The sequence below is a fragment of the Lithobates pipiens genome, unplaced genomic scaffold (assembly GCF_037356315.1).
Source record: "Lithobates pipiens isolate NorthernLeopardFrog02 unplaced genomic scaffold, aLitPip1_a1.2 Scaffold_18, whole genome shotgun sequence".
Classification (NCBI taxonomy): Eukaryota; Metazoa; Chordata; class Amphibia; order Anura; family Ranidae; genus Lithobates; species Lithobates pipiens.
The window spans coordinates 555798546-555820738 of NW_027507758.1; the positions used below are offsets into that span (position 1 = coordinate 555798546).

The window sequence follows — 22193 nt, forward strand, 5'->3', positions numbered from 1 at the left end:
GGCACTATGGCTATTCCCCCTGCCCCCCCCATTAGCTGCTACCTTTCACAAAGTGCAGCTCGGCTCTGCTCATGGCTGCTTCTCACCTCTCTGTTCCCTCGAGGCAGCAGGTGGAGCTGAGATCAGTGGGGAGCTGATGTCAGCAAGGAGGAGGAGAGGCGTGGCGTGCCTGGTCCCAGACGGCAGCGCCTTGTGCACAGGAGGTTTAATTTAACAGACAGACATGGAGGAAGGTGCAGACCAGCTAATCGATAATGAAAATAGTTGACAACGATTTTCATTATCAATAATATCCATAGATTGTACAGTCATGAATAGGGCTGAAACTATTTACACATCTTAACACTCAAAGCCAGTGTGTGCGTGTGATGAGTGAAAAATAAAAAACAGGCATACAAAGAAAATTCAGTGCAACTTTACTGAAAGAACAATATCTGCATAGTTTAAACAAAAAATGCCTCAAATCTTCTTACACTTAGGCAATATATATAACATATACATAACAAGTCAGCTGAACATAAAGTGGTATTAAACTCCAAACCAAAAATGTAATAGAATAGAATTGTTAAAGTCTAACTTGTCTCCATCTGGTGGATCATGATCCTCTGTGATCCTCCCCATCTTCAGGAAGTACCTTTGCTGCACAGCACACAGGCAGAACGTATCCTACTGCCTCCCGAGAAACGATGGCAACATCTACATCCAATTAAGAGGAATTAGAAAACATAATTTTAAGCAAATCAAAGGATAACCATCACCGATCTTGATTAAAACATCTTAATATGGTTCTAAAGGCATATTTTCTTTTACAACAACCACTTAAGCCCCGGAAGATTTTCCCCCTTAATGGCCAGGCCCTTTTTTAGACCAGCTGCTAGAGTTTCACAGATTTAGGACCCGGCCAAGGCAGGTTTTAGAGCAGGACCTGCCAGGCAGGTCAGTTTTTTTCATTCAAGGCTGTTGCAGAACAACATTCTGTCTGCCTGGAACACGGAGACCCAAGCCTTGGATTACCCCATGTATCTTACCCTAAGGGTGTGCCAGAGCCTGAATTGGTAGTTGACAACCAAGAATTTGCAGAAGGGGAAATCCTTCATGCCAGTCACCTGGAAGGTAGTAACAACTAGAGAAAGGAATTCAAAACTTTAGAACAGGACAAAACAATTATCATCAAAAATTCTGAGGTTTGGTGGTAGTAATGGGAGCCAAACAGTACAGGTGTGAGGCAGAGAGACAGCTATCTGATCGAGACACATATTCTAGACTCACTGGGAACCCCACTAAAAAATACAAAATGTTGTTGACCAACTTAGTGAATAAAGGGGTGTGTCTGGGTATTTTTGATAAGAAAATGGCATCAAACGTTAATAATGAATACCCAGTATCCCTGATTTTTCACCATCTCCCAAAAACGTATAAAGGGTTAAATCTGCTGCATGGGAAGCCAATTATTGCAGGTACTGGATCCCCAAATGAGATTGGGAGAATGGGTGGATAGTGTTCTACAACCTCTAATGTGTAATCTTTCCAGTTATCTTAAAGATACCAATCATCTTTTGAACACTGTAAATGACACAATACAATGCTGAACATAGATTATTCTGGATCCTCTACAATATCTTTTGACACACATTTTTTTTTTACTTTTAATGGGTACTGGTTCCTTCAGAGGTGTGGAGCAGCCATAGGAGCCAAGTTCTCAACATCATTGGCTAATCTATATATGGGTTGGTGGGAATGCCATCACATATATAGTGTTAGTAATGGATTTAGGTAATCAATTAAATTATTCTATCGCTATATAGATGACCTTATCTTGCAGACAGAGAACTTGGCTCCCTGGAACATTTTCTACAGTATCTAAATTTGAATGACAGAAATTTACAGTTCACAGGACAGTGTAATTCAAAAGATATTGACTTATTGGACATATATTTATGTGTCTCTGAGAAGAGTATTCACACTAGTTTGATCAGGAAACCTATGTCTGCAAATATCTTGCTCATGGCTCAATCAGACCATCCTCGACATACTGTCAGGGGTATTCCAGTTGGTCAGCTTTTGAGAATACGCAGGATATGCAGTGACCAACTATCTTATGAAAAAGAAACAAGAGCACTTTACATGTGTTTTTTGCAAAGGGGATACCCCAGACATATGCTGGATAGAGCCTGTGCCGACTCTAAAAACAGGTCAGAACTTTTGAGCAAGTCTGGGCGTAGAGAGAAAGATAAAAATAAATACTTTTTCACTAAGCCGAGACCTACTTTCAGTACATTCTTTAGTAGGGAATTCCATATTAAGACTATTGTGCATCGATATCTGCCAATAATATTTGAGGATAGTGTGTGTGCAGATCTCCTGAAAGATGAAATAAACTTTATTCCCAGACGTGCACCTACTTTGGGCAATTCCTTGTCCCCAAGTTTGATCCCGTCACTATCAAGTCCACCACATGGCTACAGTTCAAGGGCAACTATGGATGTGGTATGACTGGATGCTTGTGTTGCAAGCATATTATTATTAAAGGAGATTTCGTACGATCTTTTTCTAATGAAAAAATACATCAGATAATAAAAATACATCAGACAGAACAATGCTGTAGGAGCAAGAGAGTGGTCTCTTTTGCATCCCCATTGCTGGCGAGTTACCAGAAGCAAAAATGGCTGCTTATGTGATGTGTTCCTCCAGTCCTCCTAACCTTTTATACACAGCAGACCTCCATATGGTGCCCAGGGACATTCCAACACATATAAGATATTAAGCCTAGTAGTTTACCTTCGACTGATGGGTCACTGACATCGCTGCCACTTATACTCTCCGTGCTTGAAATGACTGCTGGACTGTCTCTGTACACAGTAAATAGATCTGATCCTGTCAAGCAAAATGGTGGTAAAACATAGTTGGTTTCTTTTCACAAGTCACTTAAAAACACATATGAAAATAAGTATAATTTGGGCATAGTTTTCCTTAATGCTGTTTTTCTATGTCTGCTGAGACCCCTGTCTGTGTACCATCACATAATGCTACCGATGCGTAGGTATATATACACTATATGGCCACTTGACCGTCACTCCTAAAAGAGCTTGTTGGAAATCCCCATACATAAATCATAGCCATAAAACGTCAGGCTCTTCCACCACTGTTTGCAGCTAAAACTGCCTTCAAGTGATTGTAAAGTCCGTTTTTTTTATATTAAAATTACAAACATTTCATACTTACCTACTCTGTGCAGTGGTTTTGCACAGTGCGGCCCCCAATCTTCCTCTTCTCGGGTACCTTTTCGGTGCTCCTGGCCCCTCCCTCCTATTGAATGCCCCCACAGCAAGCAGCTTGCTTTTTGGGGCACCCAATCCAAGCTGCGGCTCCCTGTGTCCATTCAGACATGGAACTGTGGTTTGGCCTTCCCCCCTGTCCTGATTGGCTAATTGAATTTTGAATGACAGAAGCGGGAGCCAATGACGTCACTGCTGTGTCTCAGCCAATCAGGAGGGAGAGTCCAAGATGGCCAAGACACTGGTGGGCATTGCTGGACAGAGATGGGGGGTCTCGGGTAATTATTAGGAGCGGCTGCTGAACACAGAAGACTTTATCTTAATGTATTAGATTTTAAAATGTGTGTGTGGGAATTTGTACCTGTTCAAACAAAAGTATATTTGTAAGGTCAAATATTAACATTAGATGAATAGTCCTTCCAAAAGTGTCCCTGCCCCCAATCCTTCCTTTGCTCACTGCCTGGACCGCATACTGTCATCACTGTGCTCAGTAGCAGCTGGTGCTCATATTTTTGGGGGGGCGCAAACAAATTCTATAAAAAAAAAAAAAAAAAAAAAAACATCAATTGCAGCCACTGTGCCATCAAACGCAGCCACACTGCCATCAAATGCCTCCACTGTGCCATCAAACGCTGCCACTGTGCCATCCAATGCTGCCAATGTGGGCCCCCCACCCGCTCGCCGTCTGCCCGGCCCTTACCCTGTCTCGGTGGGGCAGCGGGAGATGGCGAGCAGCGTCTTCTCCCCTCCATGCGTCTTCTTCCATCCTCCTCTCCCCCAGTCCTCTCCTATGATTGGACACCTAATAGGTGTCCAATCACAGCGACTGACGTTTCAGCCAACCAGGTGATGGCTAACAGACCCGAGCACCTGATTGGCGGAGAGGCGGTTTAGTGGTTGAACAGCAAATATGAATTTGCTGTTCTAAGACAGGTGGGTCACCATTTTTGATGCCTATGACTCTATTTTTGAGCCTATGGCTCTAATCAGATACTTCAAAAACACCCACCGCCACTGTAATTGAGGTGCCCAAAAAGGGGTCGGGTGCCTGAATAGGTGGTGGCAGCAGCGGCCATGGATAGATTCATGCAATGCATGAATCTATCCATTGGTCATAGAGGGGGTGGCAGGAGAGATGGGCACACCACCACTGACTGTGCTATATGTTTTCTGCTGCACTACTGGCATGGTTATATCCTCTTAGTCCTCCATAAATTTAGCAGAAATTTGTGCTTAAAGTAGAACTATAGGCAACACTTTTTTTTCCCCATTTTGGATAGAGTAAGTGATGGTTATAATTGGTTATATTTTTTTGCCATCTGTTCATTTCCTGCCCCATAGCCAAACAGTAAGTGAGAGGATAAATCTCTGCAGATTAAGTTAATCCCTCTCAAGGCCCTCAGAACTAGTGTCCCCACTGTAAAACTTCAGTGCAGATCTTAAACGGGAAGGGGTGACCTTGACAGGAAGGGGTGGATCATATTTAAATTAGGGGTTGCACGAGTTTAGTCAGGCCTAGGGCAGCACAAAACCTAAATACACCACCGACCTACAGTCTATCATATAGGTAGCTCGCAAGATATTTTATTTATTAAGAAAGTGAGAGGAAATCCCTAAAAATGAAGGCAATCCCTTGGGGACTGCCAGGTCACCAGAACTAGTGTCCCCATTAGAAGATTTCCCCTTTATGTCTTTTGTGGGGACAAACCAAAATTTGGGATTTTCCTTTACCTTCAATGATAATGGTAAGCAGAACAAAGAGAGGGGGGAGCTCCTTAACGGGGATAGCAATAAAAAAAAAAAACTGTAAAAAAAAAAAGAAAGGAAGTAGTTTTGCCTTTAGATATACTTTAAAGTCACCACACCGAAAGACTAGTAAGCTTGAATATATTATTTTGTTATTATTATTTTGAAAGACAGCTACAGCGCAGACGGCAATTGCCGGGAGGCCATCCTCCTGTTTACTTCCGCGATGCGCACTCCCGTGAGCTCGCATCGGCAAGGGTTCTGTGCTGGCCGTGTCCCTTGGACACAGCCAGTCACAGATCGCTGTAAATGGCCAATCACAGCAGCCGTTTACCGTGCAATCTGAGTGTCCAATGAGAGATGATCTCATATGTAAACATATGAGATCATCTCTCATCGCCGGCTCTCCCTCCTCACACAGAGACAGCGTGTGAGGAGGGAGAGACCAACGGCTGCAGCGTGAGTGAAAACAAAAAATAAAGTGCCCACATGGCAGTACATGTCACTGCCACCTGTCCCCACTACACGTATAAGTGCCATCTGTCATCAGTGCCACGTATAAGTGCCATCTGTCATCAGTGCCACGTATTAGTGCCACGTCAGTGTCACGTGTCATTGTCCTGGTGCTCCAGGGCCTTCAAAAGTGTAATAGGTAGTCAACAAGTTAGAAGTGTAATTTATGCACCTAGAACACATGATGGTGCTCCCTGCATGTTGGGCCTCTCTAAGTAGCTAGGCTGTGGAAAAGTCCCACACATGCGGTATTGTAATACTCGGGAGGAGTAGCAGAATGTATTTTGGGGTGTCATTTGTGGTATACATGTGCCATGTGAGAGAAATTACCTATTACAATGACAATTTTGTGGAAAATAAATAAATCTTCATTTTGCAAAGAATTGTGGGAAAAATGACATCAAAAAGCTCACCATGCCTCTTACTAAATACCTTAGTATGTCTTCTTTCAAAAAATGGGTCATTAGGGGAGTATTTGTACTTTCCTGGCATGGGTCACAAGAAATGATAGGCCACCAGTACTTCAGGTGTGATCAATTTTTTATGATTTGTACCACAGCTTGTAGACTCTCTAACTTTCACAAAGACCGAACAATATCCACCAATTTGGATTATTTTTACCAAGGATATGTAGCATTATAAATTGTGGGAAAAAATTCATAAATAAAAATAAATGTTATCACAGAAACGTGAAGAAAAATTTGTTTTTTTTAAAAAAAATTTGACAGTCTTTTTTCATCTATAGTGCAAAAAATAAAAAACCCAGAGGTGATCAAATACCACCAAAAGAAAGCTCAATTTGTATGAAAAAAATGACAAAAAATTAATTTGGGTACAGTGCTACATGACTGAGTAATTGTCATTCAAAGTGTGAGAGCGCCGAAAGCTGAAAATTGGTCACGAGGGGGGTTTAAGTGCCCAGTTGTCAAGTGGATAAAGTTCCCTAAAGTGGAACTTTATGTGCAAATCATCCACCTCTCCCTACCTCCATTATTATTGGTATTTTTTTTTTCTGCCACCGTGTACTTTTTTCTGACAGGCAACGGTTCCTGCAAATCTCACCTAGGCTCCAAGGAGGCTAAGGAACCAGTCTGAATGCGCAGCACTCACACACACGAGCAGTGGGGAGCCAGCTGTTATATAGCAGGAAGTCACAGCCAGATCCCCACAGCCAAGATAGTGGTCCTAGGGATCCAGACCAGCAAAGAACTGACCCAGGTGAAGACTCTGCTGGTAAGAGTCTATTTATTAGAAGGCAGCAACTACAGCAGTACAGTAGACAACATAAGATGCAGAACACAATTGCTACATCATCAAAAATAAATCAATTGTTCTGAAGTAGAGTAGGTCCTAAATATAGGAATTTGAAGAATAACTTACTTCTCTTGCCTTTGTCATCCATGTCCTTTGAGGTGTCACCGAGATAACTTTCATTCTTGTTTTCAGTGCTTGTTATCGCCAATGGCTGGTCTGTGTGTATACGACACGGCTCTGCTGCTTTTTTATCTACAAGACAGACAGAGCTCCTCTTAATGCTGACCTTTTCCCATTTGTGCAGAGACCTTCACATTACTGAGCAGTAAAAAAGGAATTGTGTACTCACCGTAAAATAACTTTTCTCTGAGTTCACTCAGTCACACAGTTTAAATACATCCAATCACCTGAAACCCATAGTCAAAACTTTGTAAATAAGTAAGTTTTCTCCTTCACTGATGGGTACTGATGGGGCTACACTAATGGGCACTGATAAGGCGGCACTGATGGGCACCAATGAAGTGGCACTGATGGACACTGATATGTGGCACTGATGGGCGACACGGATGGGCACTGATAGGTGGCACAAACTGGCACTGATAGCCGGCACAGATTGGCGGCATGGATGGGTATGGATAGGCACTGCTAGGCGGCACAGGTGGGCACTGATAGGCAGCATTGTATTACATTATACTGTACTAATGGATGCCAATCAGTGCCAAACAATAATGCATGCCAACCAGTGATGCCCATTGTGGGCACTGACTGGCATCCCTGGTGGTCTAGGGAGGATTACCTTGTGCTGGGCATCCCTGGTAGTCTGGTGGCGTCCCTGGCAGTCTAGTGTGGGCATCCTCGGGGGGGCTGCGCTGATAATCGATTAGCACAGACCCCCCGTCAGAGGAGCAGCCGATCGGCTCCCCTCTACTTGCGTCTGACAGACGCGAGTGAGGAAAAGCCGATCACCGGCTTTTCCTATTTACACTGTGATCAGCCGTGGACACGGCTGATCACATGGTAAAGAGTCTCCGTCGGAGACTCTTTATCAAGATCGTAGTTGCAGGATGTCAGACTGACACCCCGCTAACAACAATCGCCGCGATGCACGCCCCCGGGGGCACGCAGCGGCTCAAAATCCTGATAACATCATATGATGTCCGGTCAGGATTTTGAAACCACTTTGCCACCGTGTATCTGCTATAGGGCGGGCAGTAAGTGGTTAAGTGTTCTTGCATAAAAAGACCACTTACTGTTATCTCACATATATATATTATTATTATAACCAAATTTACCACCCTAACTCCTCCCACAGCTTTTGCACTACATAGACAGTAATATACCAAAACGTGAAGATTGTTCCCGACTGGTGTGCTATTACTTTGTGGAACGTTTTGCCAAATGGTTCACAAAATATCGTAGTTTTTGCAAAATTTGTCCCATAGGAATAAATGGCGAAATGTTCAAAACTAGAGTGGGAGGTGACAAAAGCTGACAACCCCATGATCAGCCAAAACACTATGACCAGCCAAAACATTATGATCCCCCCCCCTCCCCGATCAGCCAAAATATTATGACCCCCCCAGTTACTCCACCCACTCCAGTAGGTGGAGGCAAGAACACTTCACACAATTTCCCCAGAAATTGTAGCTTTTCTAGTTGTTTACTACTGTGTGTGATCTGTACCATGTAAGGCCCCATACACACGAAACACTGTTAAACGCGTGTTCAGAGGCAGTTGGACACTTTTTTCAACTGCCCCTAAACTCATTCAATGTTATCGTATGTGTCCATGTGCATAGTCTAATTTTTTGCTGTTTTTAGGCAGTTGGGTTTAACCTCGTTTTTCCAGAAGCAAAAAAATGGGTTCAGACGCAAAAGTTTTCCATGTTTCAGACGCCAAATTGCTTATAAGCGTTTTTAAAGGTGCCCTTTTTTTACATTAAAAATCTCAAAAATGATGGCAAATGTTGAAAAACCATTAAAAAAATATTTTAAACAATTGTAATTACTCGCAATAATTCATAGACCATTTATATACCCTAATGAGCCATTGATCCAATCCAATACACCACTAGCATTGCTGTTATCCGAAGTATAAGTGGAATTTGACCCATATGTTGTTAGATTTGAACAAGCCAATTGTGGCAGGTGATGTTGCAAGTGGACAATCCACAACTTGTGCCAAGTGACATGGCAAATGGACAATCCACAACTTGTGGCAGGTGACGTGGCAAGTGGACAATCCACAACTTGTGGCAGGTGATGTGGCAAGTGGACAATCCACAACTTGTGGCAGGTGACGTGGCAAGTGGACAATCCACAACTTGTGGCAAGTGACATGCTAAATACAAGTACACTGCTGCTCTCGCAGCTGCTGCTACTCACTCTGGTCTCACAAAATAGCTGAAATTGTTAAATAATACTGTTTTGAGCTTGGTGAGGGTCTTATGAGGTTATCTTATATAAACGCTTCTAGACGCAAACGCGGTTAAACGCGTCTAAACGCGGCATGCAAACGCAGCAAAACGGACATTTCTAAATGCCGGTTTCAGCTTTTAAAACCATGTGTTCAGCAGAGTTTGCACTGGCATCTCATGTGCATGGGGCCTAATAGCTATGGGACATTCACAAAATCTCAATAGTAAACAATGAGTCGTGAATATAAGCAACGACAGTTCAAATGATTGTGGTTACAGTGATCATAACTGTAACAAGCAATCAGGGTAAAAATAAGAAAAAAGAATCCCCTATAACCCTACCCCCTTCAGAGCATGGTAACACTGAAGTACTCTGATGACAGGATGTAAAAAAAAAAAAAATAGGATTTTTGTGCTCACCGTAAAATCCTTTTCTCTGAAGTTCACTGACTGACACAGCTCCATTAATCTTGACCATAGGTTTGTTACACCACCTTCAGGAGAGGACTAGGCAGAACATGTTATACATGTGAAAAACACAGAACTTTACAGTTCCGCCCAGGGGGCGGTCCCTCCAGTAATAACCCCTCAGCCTGCCTCCTGCAGCTCAGTATGTCAACAAGCAGTATAACGTAAACCAGAGTGGAGGGTGCTGTGTGAGTCAGTAAACTTCAAAGAAAAGGATTTTACGGTGAGCACAAAAATCCTATTTTCTCTTTCGTTCACTGACTGACACAGCTCCATTAATCTTAACCATAGGAACGTCCCCAAGCAGTGTCAAGACGAAGGGTGGGAACAGCATAAAAAACTTTACCCACAACCAGAAGTCACCACCTTATATAGCCGCATCAGAACTTGCACTCAACAATGCAACAGTGCATTATACTCAAAAGTAACTATTTTTAGTAAAGAGTGCAGAATTGCAACATTACACAGCCGCCTGCAAAACTTTGCGGCCAAAGCAGGCATCAGACAATGTGCTTACATACACTTTGTAGAATTTGGTAAAAGTGTGAACGGACGACCAAGTCGCCGCCTTACACACTTGAGCGACTGACGCTTGATGTCGGAAAGCCCAAGAGGTTTCAATTGCCCCGGTGGAATGGGCTGTGACAGGAAAGGGGGGCACCTGCCCCTTCAAGGAGTAGGCCTGTACCACAATCTGTCTGATCCACCTGGAAATGGTGGCTGACGAGACCAACATACCTTTCTTCGGATCAGCTACCGAAATGAACAGAGTCTGACTTCCGAAAGGGAGCCGTGGCAGACAAATACACCCTTAGAGCCCAGATCACGTCCAAGTAATGAAGGGCCACCTCCTTAGGATGTATTGGTTTAGGACACAGTGATGGTAACACAACGTCTTCATTGATGTGGAACGCCGAAACCACCTTCAGCAGAAAAGAAGGTTGCGGATGCAACACAACCTTATCCTTATGGATAACCAGATAGGGCAGGACAAGGCCACCAGTTTCAAAACCCTCCTGGGCGAAGTAATGGCAGCTGTGAAGACCACCTTCTGAGAAAGTCAGGGGAATTTCCCTGATCTCAAACGGTGGTTTCTGAAGCGACAATAGCACCAGGTTCAGATCCCACAGGGGTAACGGTGGATGCACCGGAGGAACTACATGCCAGGCCCCCTGAATAAAAGTTCACACTTGAGAGTGAAACGCCAGGGGTCATTGGAAAAAAACAGCCAAGGCTGATATTTGTCCCTTAATGGTGGTTAACCACTTCAATACCGGGCAATTATACACTTCTGCCCAGACGAATTTTGAGCTTTCAGCGCTGTCGCTCTTTGAATGACAATTGCGTGGTCATGCTACACTGTACCCAAACTAATTTTTTATCATTTTGATCCCACAAATAGAGATTTCTTTTGGTGGTATTTGATCGGTTCTGGGGTTTTTATTTTCTGCTAAACAAATAAAAAAAGACCGAAAATGTTGAAAAAAAAAATGTTTTTGTTTCAGTTACAAAACTTTGTAAATAAGCAAGTTTTCTCCTTCACTGAAAAGGCGGCACTGCTGGGCACTGATGATGTGGCACCAATGAAGTGGCACTGATAGGTGGCACTGATATGCGACAGACACTGATAGGTGGCACAGATAAGCGGCATGGAAAGGTGGCATGGATAGGTGGCAGGGATGGGCACCGACAGGAGGCATTGTAGTGTACAGTATTGTAGGGATGGATGCCAATCAGTACCAAACAATAATGCATGGCAATCAGTGATGCCCCTCGTGGGAACTGATTGGCATCCCTGGTGGTCTAGGGGGGCATACCTGGTGGTCCAGTGTGGGGATCCTCAGGGGGCTGCACTGATAATCGATCAGCACAGACCTCCCTGTCAGAAGAGCAGCCGATTGGCTCTCCTCTACTTGCGTCTGACAGAGGCGAGTGAGGAAAAGCCGATCACTGGCTCTTCCCATTTACACTGTGATCAGCCGTGATTGGACACGGCTGATCACATGGTAACGAGTCTCCGTAAGAGACTCTTTACCGAGATCGTAGTTGCGGTGTGTCAGACAGACACACCGCAACAATGATCGCCGCAATGCGCGCAGCGGCTTAATATCCTGATCAGGTCATATGACATCTGGTCAGGATATTGAAACCACTTTGCCACCGTCATTTTGCTATATGGCGGGCGGCAGGTGGTTAAAGCCAATTTCTGGTCTTCCCCTCGCTGTAAAAACAGAAGGATCCTGGAAACGGAATAGGTGTGCGGATGCCACCCTTTCTCCTAATACATGGAGATGTAGGCCTTCCAGGTACGATGGTATATCTTCTGAGAAGAAGATTTCCGTGCTCTCAACATAGTTGAAATCACAGTCCGACAGGCCCCGGTTCCTCAGCACCTGGCTCTCAACAGCCATACTGTTAAAAACAGCGATGGTAAAGCAGGATGGAGAATCGGACCTTGACACAGAAGGTCCTCTCGTAACGGTAGTTGCCAGGGAGCGTCCGCAACCAGGTGTACTAGGTCAGCGTACCAGGGGCGCAGAGGCCAATCTGGGGCAATCTGTATTACTGGAATCCCCTCGGCCTCCACTCTGTGGAGCAGACGTGGTAGCATTTTTAGCTGAGGAAAGGCATAGATCAGTCAGTACTGATCCCACGGAGCCACCAGCGCGGCTGACGCGTCTGCCCAAGGATCTCTTGTCCTGGATACAAATCTCGGCACTTTCTGATTGAGACCGGAGGCCAGGAGATCCACGTCTGGTGTGCCCCACCGCAGGCACAGCAGCCTGAACACCTCCGGATGCAACACCCATTCTCCTGGGTCCAGCATCTGGCAACTTAGGTAGTCTGTCTGCCAGTTTTCTACTCCCGGGATGTAAATGGCCAACAGGGCCGGTACATTTCGCTCTGCCCACTGAAGGATGTAAGCGACCTCCTGTGCTGCAGCTGAGCTTCTTGTTCCTCCTTGATGGTTGACATATGCCACCGCCATGGCGTTGTCTGACTGGATCTTGATCGGATGCCCTCGTAGTCTCATTGACCATGTGGGGAGGCATAGCCTGATTGCTCGAAGCTCGAGCACATTGATCGGCAACTTGGATTCCCCCCGACCAGAGGTCCTGGGTCGACTGTACTGCCAGTGCACCACCCCAGCCGGTCTGGCTGGCGTCCATTGTGAGCACTGTCCAATGTAGAGGTAGGAACGAGTTCCCGGACCGAAGTGCAGGAACTTCAGCCACCAGAGCGGGGAGTCCCTGACTGACTGGCTCACCCGAATCTGCCGATCCAGGGATACCAGAGATTTGTGCCATTTTGTCAAGATCTCCTTCTGTAAGACTCTGGTGTGAAACTGGACGTATGGTACCGCCTCGAAGGAGGCCTCCATGAGGCTCAGGAATCGCATTCAAAAGTGCAGTGACGAGTACCTGCGGTTCATCAATAGTTTTACCGTGGCTCTGAGAGTCTGCAGTTTGTCTGAAGGGAGAAACACTCTCATTTCCATGGATTCCAGCAGTAAGCCTAGGTACTCCAAGCACTGAGTCGATATGAGCACTGACTTCTTTAGGTTCAACAGCCACCCAAATTCCTGCAGGGTTTGCATGGTGATCGCCACATCCTCTAATTCTGAGGCAGAAGCTGCTCTCAGGAGATCACCTAAGTAACCTACGATCGCGATCCAGCATTGTCGTAACAACGCCAAAATCTGAGCCAATACCTTGGCAAAGACTTGGGGTGCTGATGCAAAGCCAAAGGGGAGAGCCACAAACTGGTAGTGGGCTTCCCCAACTGCAAATCGCAGAAACCTCTGATGCCCGAGGCATATGGGTATGTGCAGTTCTGCATCCTGGATGTCCAAAGATGCCAGGGAGTCCCCTTGATGGAGTGCAGTGACCACTGAGCGAACCAATTCCATTCTGAACCTCTGTACTTTTACAAAGCAATTGAGGGCTTTTAGGTCCAGGATTGGACATACCCCTTCCTTTTTGGGGACTACAGATTGGAGTAGAACCCCTGGAACCTTTCCAACTCCGGAACAGGCACTATCACCCCGCGGCTTAGCAGGTCCCTTAACGTCCCCATTAGGGCCTCTCAGCGAGCCAGGAGTAAGGGTACGCTGGAGGGGAAGAATCTGTTTGGTGGCAAAAAGAGGAACTCTATCTTGTAGCCATTGGTCGGATAGCCGAGACGCCCACCAGGTTGCAAACTCCCGAAGGCGACCCCCCACCCGTGTGACGGGGGCGGGCAAACCTTCATGTGGTAGCACTTTTGTTCGCAGGCTTGCGGTTCCAGGGATGCTTTTGTCCCTCAGAGGTCATCCTGTCGGACTGGGAGCATTTAGCTGAAGTCCAGAGCGGAAAATGAGGGCCCTTGCCTGCGGCCTGAGGAAGGGTAGACCCGCCAAGGCTTTTTTTTAGATGCCTGGTCCGCAGACCAGCATTTTAGCCAAATCAGGCGTCTCAGCAGCACTGCTGACACTGAAGCCCTGGATAGTAGGGAGAGCGTATCCAGGGGCGTGTCATAAACGTACTTAAGGCCATGCACTAACTGGTTTGCTAGTCCATGCAGATGGGGGTAGCCTGCTGCTTCTCCAATTCGCAGTGAAAAAGTGTTGCCCATTCAGTAAATGTCTATGACACAAGTGCTGTGGCCAGTACTGGTCGTATTGCGGACCCCACAACTGTAAACAAGGAACGGGCCACTGCCTCTGCCTTCCTGTCAGTAGGGTCCTTAAATGCAGGAGTCCCCTCTACCGGGATCGTGGTTACTTTATTTAATCCCTTGCTTACTGGGCACGTAAACCCCCCTCCTGCCCAGACCAATTTTCAGCTTTCAGCGCTGATGCACTTTGAATGACAATTGCGCGGTCATACAATACCGTACCCAAATGAAATTTTTATCATTTTTTTCCCACAAATAGAGCTTTCTTTTGGTGGTATTTAATTCCAGCTAGGAGTTTTATTTTTTGCTAAACAAAAAAAGATGCAAAATAAAAAAAATTAAACATGTTTAATAGTTTGTTATAAAATTTTGCAAACAGGTCATTTTTCTCCTTCAATGAAATGAATGAGGCGGCGCTGGTGGGCACTGATAGGCTGCACTGTTGGGCACTGATAGGCACAGATAAGGTCGCACCGATGGGCACAGATAAGGCAGTACTGATGGGCACAGATAAGGTGGCACGGATGGGTGGCACAGATGGGTACCACTGATAGATGGGACTGATGGGCACTGGTAGATGACACTAATGGGCACGGATATGTGACACTGAGGAGCAGCACTGTTTTTGCGGCAGATTGTGGGCACTGATAGGTGGCACTGTGGGCACTGATAGATGTCACTGTGGGCACTGATAGGTGGCACTGTTGTGTTTCCCTTTTTCCCCTACTTAGGTGGCACTGGCAGGGGGCAGGTGGGCACTGATGATCTGGCCGTGATCGGGACTGATGTCCCGATCACGGCCGCCGGTGATAGGCTTTTTATTTTTCTCCTCGCGCTGTTAGCGTGAGGAGGAAAAATAGCCGATTACCGGCTGTGTTGCGATCACATGATCAGCTGTCATTGGCTGACAGCTGATCACGTGGTAAGGGGTCCGGATCGACACGTTGCTCCGATCCGTGATCAGGCGAGTCTCATAGAGTGCACCCCCCTCAGGGGGGCGCGCAGGCCGCTCGTGCACGGGACGACGTCAATAGACGTCGTCCCGGCAAAGCAGGTCCGCGCTGTAGCAGTCACTCGGCTATAGCGCGGATCTCTAGAGGTTAACCTGGATACTGGGGGGTTCACGACCGGAGGAGACCATTTTTTAAGAAGGCTCTCCTCAAAGGGGTAACGCGCCGCCATACTTTTTGGGACCGAAAAGGTCCGGGCGGTCTTCCCCATTCCTTGTATATGAGCTTATCAAAATAAGTCAGCTATGAAAACATCTTAGGTGTACGGGCTGGCTTGCGGGACCCAAAAGGGACTGTTACTTCAGCAGAGGAATCTGCTTTATCCTGAATTTTCAGGGTATCACGCACAGCTGTGATAAGTGCTCCAACTAGCGCTTTGTCTTGCAAGGACCCGGATGGGGACTCATCTTCACTATTCCGAACGGTCGTGGTGAGCGTCATCTGAAGCAACAGAGCAGGGGTCGCCAGTCTCAGCGGGGCCCGAGTCTGCATCAGAGCTCTCCCCGGAGGAGGGGGGGAGTGGGGCAGGCGCAGCTTTTTATCACCTTTGCTCCCACACACCGCCTCCATCCTGGCAACGAACGTTTCAAGGACAGCCGACAAAGTGTCCAAAAGGCACTGCATTGTTTGCAGACGAGCCAGTTACAATTGCAGGGAGTTCTGGGGAAGGAACAACAGTCTCTGAAGCCATGCTGACCCACCCTGTCTGCCACCCTTGGGGACTTAGGACAGGTGCACAGTCCCACCCTCCTAGCTGCTGCAGACTGAGGGGCCCCCACCGCAGGATTCACCACCCAGACCAAGTTCTGCGCCGTTCAGCTACAAGTGCCTGTGTCAGCTCCCAGGTGTCCTCAGTGAGAAAGCGCGCTGTTCTGAGCAGCAGGGACAAGCGCTGAGCATAAAAACCATGCTAGGCTACAACAAAATGGCCGACAGCTGCTCCGTATAAAGGACATAATCACAGAGAAAATGGTCGCCGAACTACAGCAAAATGGCCCCTGACAATGCTTTCCACTGAGGCACACCAAAAATGTCCGACAAACAACTGTACACAGTGAAAGGACAGTGAAAATGGCATCAGAACAGCGCTATGGCGATCAGCACATGCAGACCTCCAGACACCCAGCGGGGAGACCAGACACAGCCACCCAGTGTAGACCCCCATCCAAGGTGAGAGCCCCCCAGAGGACCCCTGACTACAGGTAGACATACCGCTCAGCAGCCCATCATGCAACATCCCCCACTTTGGGGAAGGGAAGATAGGAACAGGGAAAGAAGAGAGGGAGGAGGGGGAACCCTGATTCGATCTCCCAGGGAATGCCCAGCTGCTCCATCCCCCCAAGGCAGGGAGACCTGTACTAACCATCCAGGAGAGATGGGGACCTCCCATCACAGACCCACTCTGATCAGTACGGGGTGGCTGCTGGCCACGGCACACTGACCAAAAAAATCAGTAGTCCGGTCATATGTGTGCCCCGGAACGTTGCGCTCACCGGCAGTCCTGGAGCCTGAGGGGCATGTCGTGGCCAACCCAGAGCGGAGCTATGGTCTGCACGCGCACGATGGCCAGGCTGGGGAGACAACAAGGATAAGGATATCCAGCCTGTCACCCAGCCAGCTGTTGATAGTAGATCACAGGATCCAAAAATCTTGAGCAAAAGGCAAACTTCCGCAAAAAAATCCCAGGACCGATGGTCCTGCAGGGTTCCTAGGTCCATCTCCTTCACTAGGCAGAAAAAAACTGAGCTGCCGGAGGCTGGCAGAGGGGTTATTACTGGAGGGGCCGCCCCCTGGGCAGAACTGTAAAGTTCTGTTTTTTCACATGTATAATATGCTCTGCCTAGTCCTCTCCTGAAAGTGGCATAACAACCCTATGGTCAAGATTAATGGAGCTGTGTCAGTCAGTGAACGAAAGAAAAAAAGATTTTAAAAAATAAAATAATTTTAATGTTTTCTTTTTTTTAACCACTTAAGGACCAGCTGCCGTTTTCTGACAGTAATTTGATGCTACCGTTATAGCAGCAGCTAGCTACCATAACCTCTGTATTCTTTTTTTTAAACGACAGGCTGACTTTCAGATAAAAGTGGTCTCAGTGGCGGATTCAGCACAAAATCACATTTAATCAGGGGTGGGAGAGAAACGCCCCCCCCCCCCCGCGCACTAAGGTCGTCTCTACCGCTTACCTGAGCCGTCGATAGCAGGTCCGGGGAATGATCAATTTTAAAACATACACACACGCATACTGTTAGATAGGTTGATTCGGTTGTCAGCGAGCTGGCCGGTGAGTAAAGCTTGGATCTTTCCTTGGATTTATCCTTGGCCTTGTTTATATCATATGTTGCCTTCCTATTGGTACTCGCTGCAATGGGCAGTTATAGGTGGGGGCAGTGGACACCATTTTTTGTTGTAATATTACTAATACTGTACTATTACTGTAATATTGGTTAGCTGACACCTTTGCAGCCATTGTGCTATTTGCTGGGTGCTCAGTGTGCCCCTGTACCTTTAAGAAGGGATGGGCTCTATTCAGTTCACCTGACCTCCACCTATCCATCAGAATGCATGTGCTTCCATTGTGGGGTCTCTCATAAGCTAGAGATAGGGCCACAGATACCACAGGATGCTGTGACGAGGCTCTGCGGCTTACGCATGTATTTGCAAATATGTGCAGACTAAAACCCTGTTTTAAATGCATACTGTTAGATAGATGGTTTTGGTTGTTAGCGGGCTGGCCGGTGAGCAAAGCTTGGATCTTTCCTTGGATTTATCCTCATCTTGTTTATATCATTCATAGTGTGTATAACAAGAATGCTTTACTGCATCTACAGACGGATTTCACTGTTGTGGGTTTAGTTAATCTTTAAAGTTATAGTGCAGAATGGCAAAAATGCCCTGGTCATGAAGGCAGTAAAACCTTCCGGAGGTCAAGCAGTTAAACATTCAAATGTCCTGCCTAAGATGTAGTAAAAAAACACTAAGGGGCTGATTTACAAAAGGTTTGCGCCATGAGTTGCGGCGCATGCCGATGTGCAACGGGAGTTTACATATTCACAAAGCATTTGCGCCTGTAACACAGCGCAATTCCCCATTTACTAATAACATGCCGGCACACGGGAGACGACATCAGTGCGCCGCTATAGACCTGCGCACGCATTATTCAACTCAAAATTAAAAGAAGCTCGAAGTGCCAATATTATGCGGGTTATGTGATATAGTAGTTAGAACTGTCCAAGTAACAAATATGCCCAAAATAGAACGGAAAAGTAACTAATTTTCTCTGAACAAGCTTGCTGCGCCTGCAAATATACTTGGAGCTGCGCGAGGTCGATTTATGCACTGCGCACGCGCAAGTGGCATTTGTGTACATTCAAGTGCTCTGGTTCACTGCGCCGGCAAAATTTTAGTAAATGTTAAGCCGTGTAGATTCATTTGCATAAGTTAAACTTGACTTTTTTGCGCTGGTTCACTTCTATGGGTTTTTTTTAAGGCTATTTGTACACGGGTCATGTTAACAAAAAACATTAAGAAAAAAAAATGCGTGGGGGTCCCCCGAAATTCCATACCAGGTCCTTCAGGTCTGGTATGGATATTAAGGGGAACCCCGTGCCAAAAAAAATCCCCCTCAAAATCCATACCAGACCTGATATTAACCACTTAAGCCCCGCACCAGTTTGCAGCCAAAGGACCAAATTGACAATTGCGTGGTCGTGCTACACGGCTCCCAAACAAAATTGGCATCCTTTTTTTCCCACAAATAGAGCTTTTTTTGGTGGTATTTGATCACCTCTGTGGCTTTTATTTTTTGCGCTATAAAAAAAAATAGAGCGTCAATTTTGAAAAAAAACGCATTATTTTTAACTTTTTGCTATAATAAATATCCCCAAAAAATATATAACAAAACATTTTTTTCCTCAGTTTAGGCCGATACGTATTCTTCTACATATTTTTGGTAAAAAAATACAAATAAATAAAAAAATCGCAATTAGCGATTATTGATTGGTTTGCGCAAAAGTTATATCATTTACAAAATAGGGTATAGTTTTACAGCATTTTTATTAGTATATATTTTTTTTTTACTAGTAATGGCGGCGATCAGCGATTTTTTATTGTGACTGCGACATTATGGCGGACACATCGGACATTTTTGGAACCATTGTCATTTATACAGCAACCATGCTATTTAAATGCACTGATTCCTGTGTAAATGACACTGGCAGTGAAGGAGTTAACCACTAGGGGGCAGTGCAGCGTTATGTATGACGTTATATTTTTTTCTAATGTAGGGGGGCGTGGCCTGCCATGTGACGTCACTGATCGTCCTTCCCTATAAAAGGGAAGAGATGATTGGTGACAGCCACACAGGAAAGCATGGGGAGAGGTTTGTTTACACAGACTTCTCCTCATTCTTCAGCTTTGTGACCCGATCGCGGCACATCAGCGGCGATTGGGTTTGCTGGTCCTGCAGCCATGGTCACAGAGCACAGGACCGGGTCAGGAGCGCACCGCCGCCGATGCGCTCCCAACACACGGCTGGGCACTTAAAAGGCAACGTACAGGTACGTGCTTGTGCCCAGCTGTGCCATTCTGCCGACATACATCGGCGTGAGGCAGACCTTAAGTGGTTAAGGGGAACCCTGCTTCAAAATCCATACCAGACTCTTATCCGAGCACGCAACCTGGCAGACCGCAGGAAAAGAGGGGGGACAAGAGAGCGCCCCCCTTTTCCTGATCCATACCAGGCCACATGCCCTAAACATTGGGAGGGTGATTTGGGGACCCCCACAAAGCACTTTGTCCCCATGTTGATGAGGACAAGGGCCTCATCCCCACAACCCTGGCCGGTGGTTGTGGGGGTCTGCCGGTGGGGGGCTTATCGGAATCTGAAAGCCCCCTTTAATAAGGGGAACCCAGATCCCGGCCCCCCCACCCTTGTGAAATGGTAAGGGGGTACTTTCCTACTATTTCACCAAAAAAGTGACAAAAGTGTTAAAAATGACAAGAGACAGTTTTTGACAAGTCCTTTAATAAAGTCTTCTTCTTTCCATCTTCTTTCTTCTGGTCATCTTTCCTTCATCCTTTGGTTTCTTCCTCCATCATCTTCTTCCTCCGATCCTCTGCTTCTTGCTCCAGTGTTCTCGTCCGGCATCTTCGTCCACAGCGTCTCTTCTTCCTCACTTCGTTCTCGGGCCGTTCCACGCAATGGAAGGCTCCCGCTGTGTGACCCTTTTCTTCTGACACTTATATAATGGAACCGTGCGTCAGAGGGGGCGGGGTCACCGGGTGTCCCCCCCCCCCCCTTCGTTATATAAGAACTGTCAGAAGAAGAGAAGCGTCACACAGCAGGAGTCTCCCATTGCGCGGAGCGGCCTGAGAAGGAATCGAGGAAGAAGAGACGCCGTGGAGGAAGATGCCGGACAAGAACACCGTAGTAAGAAGCAGAGGATCGGAGGAAGAAGAAGATGGAGGAAGAAACCGAAGGAAGATGGAAAGAAGAAAACTTTAATAAAGGAATTTTTAACACTTTTTTGGTAAAATGGTAGGGGAACTTTTATACCCCCTTACCATTTCACACAGGGGGGGGGGGGAGGCTGGGATCTGGAGTCCCCTTATTAAAGGGGGCTTCCAGATTTCGATAAGCCCCCCGCCCGCAGACCCCCCACAACCACTGGCCAGGGTTGTGGGGATGAGGCCCTTGTCCTCATCAACATGGGGACAGGTTGCTTTGGGGGGGGACCCCAAAGCACCATCCCAATGTTGAGGGCATGTGCTCTGGTATGGTTCAAGAGGGGGGGCGCTCTCTCGTCCCCCCCCCCTCTTTTACTGCGGCCTGCCAGGTTGCATGCTCGGATAAGGGTCTGGTATGGATTTTGAGGGGGGCCCCTATGCCATTTTCTATTTGGCGCGGGGTTCCCCTTAAAATCCATGCCAGACCTAAAGGGCCTGGTATGGATTTTGAGGGGAACTCATGCTGTTTTTTTTTTTTTTTTTATTAAAGTTGCCTGGCCTGGGGGCCTGTTGCGCTTATGCGTGTGCCGGTTCATATGCTCACTTAATTTATCTGGCGCACAAATTGAGGTATGAACCGGTGCAGCACATTCATCTTAGTAAATCAGCCCCTGAGCACAAATTACATTTCTTTCATTAATCCTTTAAACCACTTGTACCGGGCACATTCCCCCCTTCCTGCCCAGGACAATTTTCAGGTTTCAGAGATGTTGCATTTTGAATGACAATTGCAAGGTCATTCGACACTATACCCGAACTATTTTTTTATATTTTTTCTTCCCACAAGTAGGTTTCTTTTGGTGGTATTTGATTTAATTTGTTGTGCTATAAACAAAAAAAAAAAAAAAAGACTGACAATTTCGAAAAATAAATTAAATAATGGGCACTGATAGGTGGCACTGATGAGGAGCTACTGACAGGCATAAATGAGTGGCATCTGAAGGGAACTGACAGGCATTACTGATGGGGCACTGATTGGCACTTTTATTGGCACTAGCAGGTGTGCATTCTTTCTGGGGCACAGGGTGCCAGGTGATGGGCACTTACTGGCAGCTGATGGGCACATCTGACGTAGGCTGCACTGATAATCAATGAGCTGATAATCAGCGTATTTGCGCTGCCGTCTTACAAGCGCAATTTTTTGGAAAAAATACACTTTTTTGAATTAAAAAATAAGACAACAGTAACGTTAGCCCATTTTATATATATATATATATATATATATATATATATATATATATATATATACACACACACACACACATACATACACACACACACATACATATATATATGTGTGGTTTGAACACTGTTTTCATACGCGGGCACTACTGTTCTTTAAAAAAAA

At 46.2% G+C, this 22193-nt stretch overlaps 1 protein-coding gene across 1 annotated transcript in view; it reads right to left on the reverse strand.

Moving 5' to 3' along the window:
* Positions 1-399: 399 nt before the first annotated feature.
* TDRD6 (tudor domain containing 6) overlaps positions 400-22193 on the reverse strand; it is a 176361-nt gene continuing 154567 nt past the window's right edge. Inside the window, exons 9-11 of the mRNA XM_077485168.1 lie at positions 6915-7040; positions 2779-2874; positions 400-696 (exon numbers count right to left, since the gene is read on the reverse strand). Of these exons, the coding sequence (XP_077341294.1) occupies positions 596-696; positions 2779-2874; positions 6915-7040 (323 nt within the window). The 3' untranslated portion in view covers positions 400-595. The remainder of the gene's footprint in view (positions 697-2778; positions 2875-6914; positions 7041-22193) is intronic.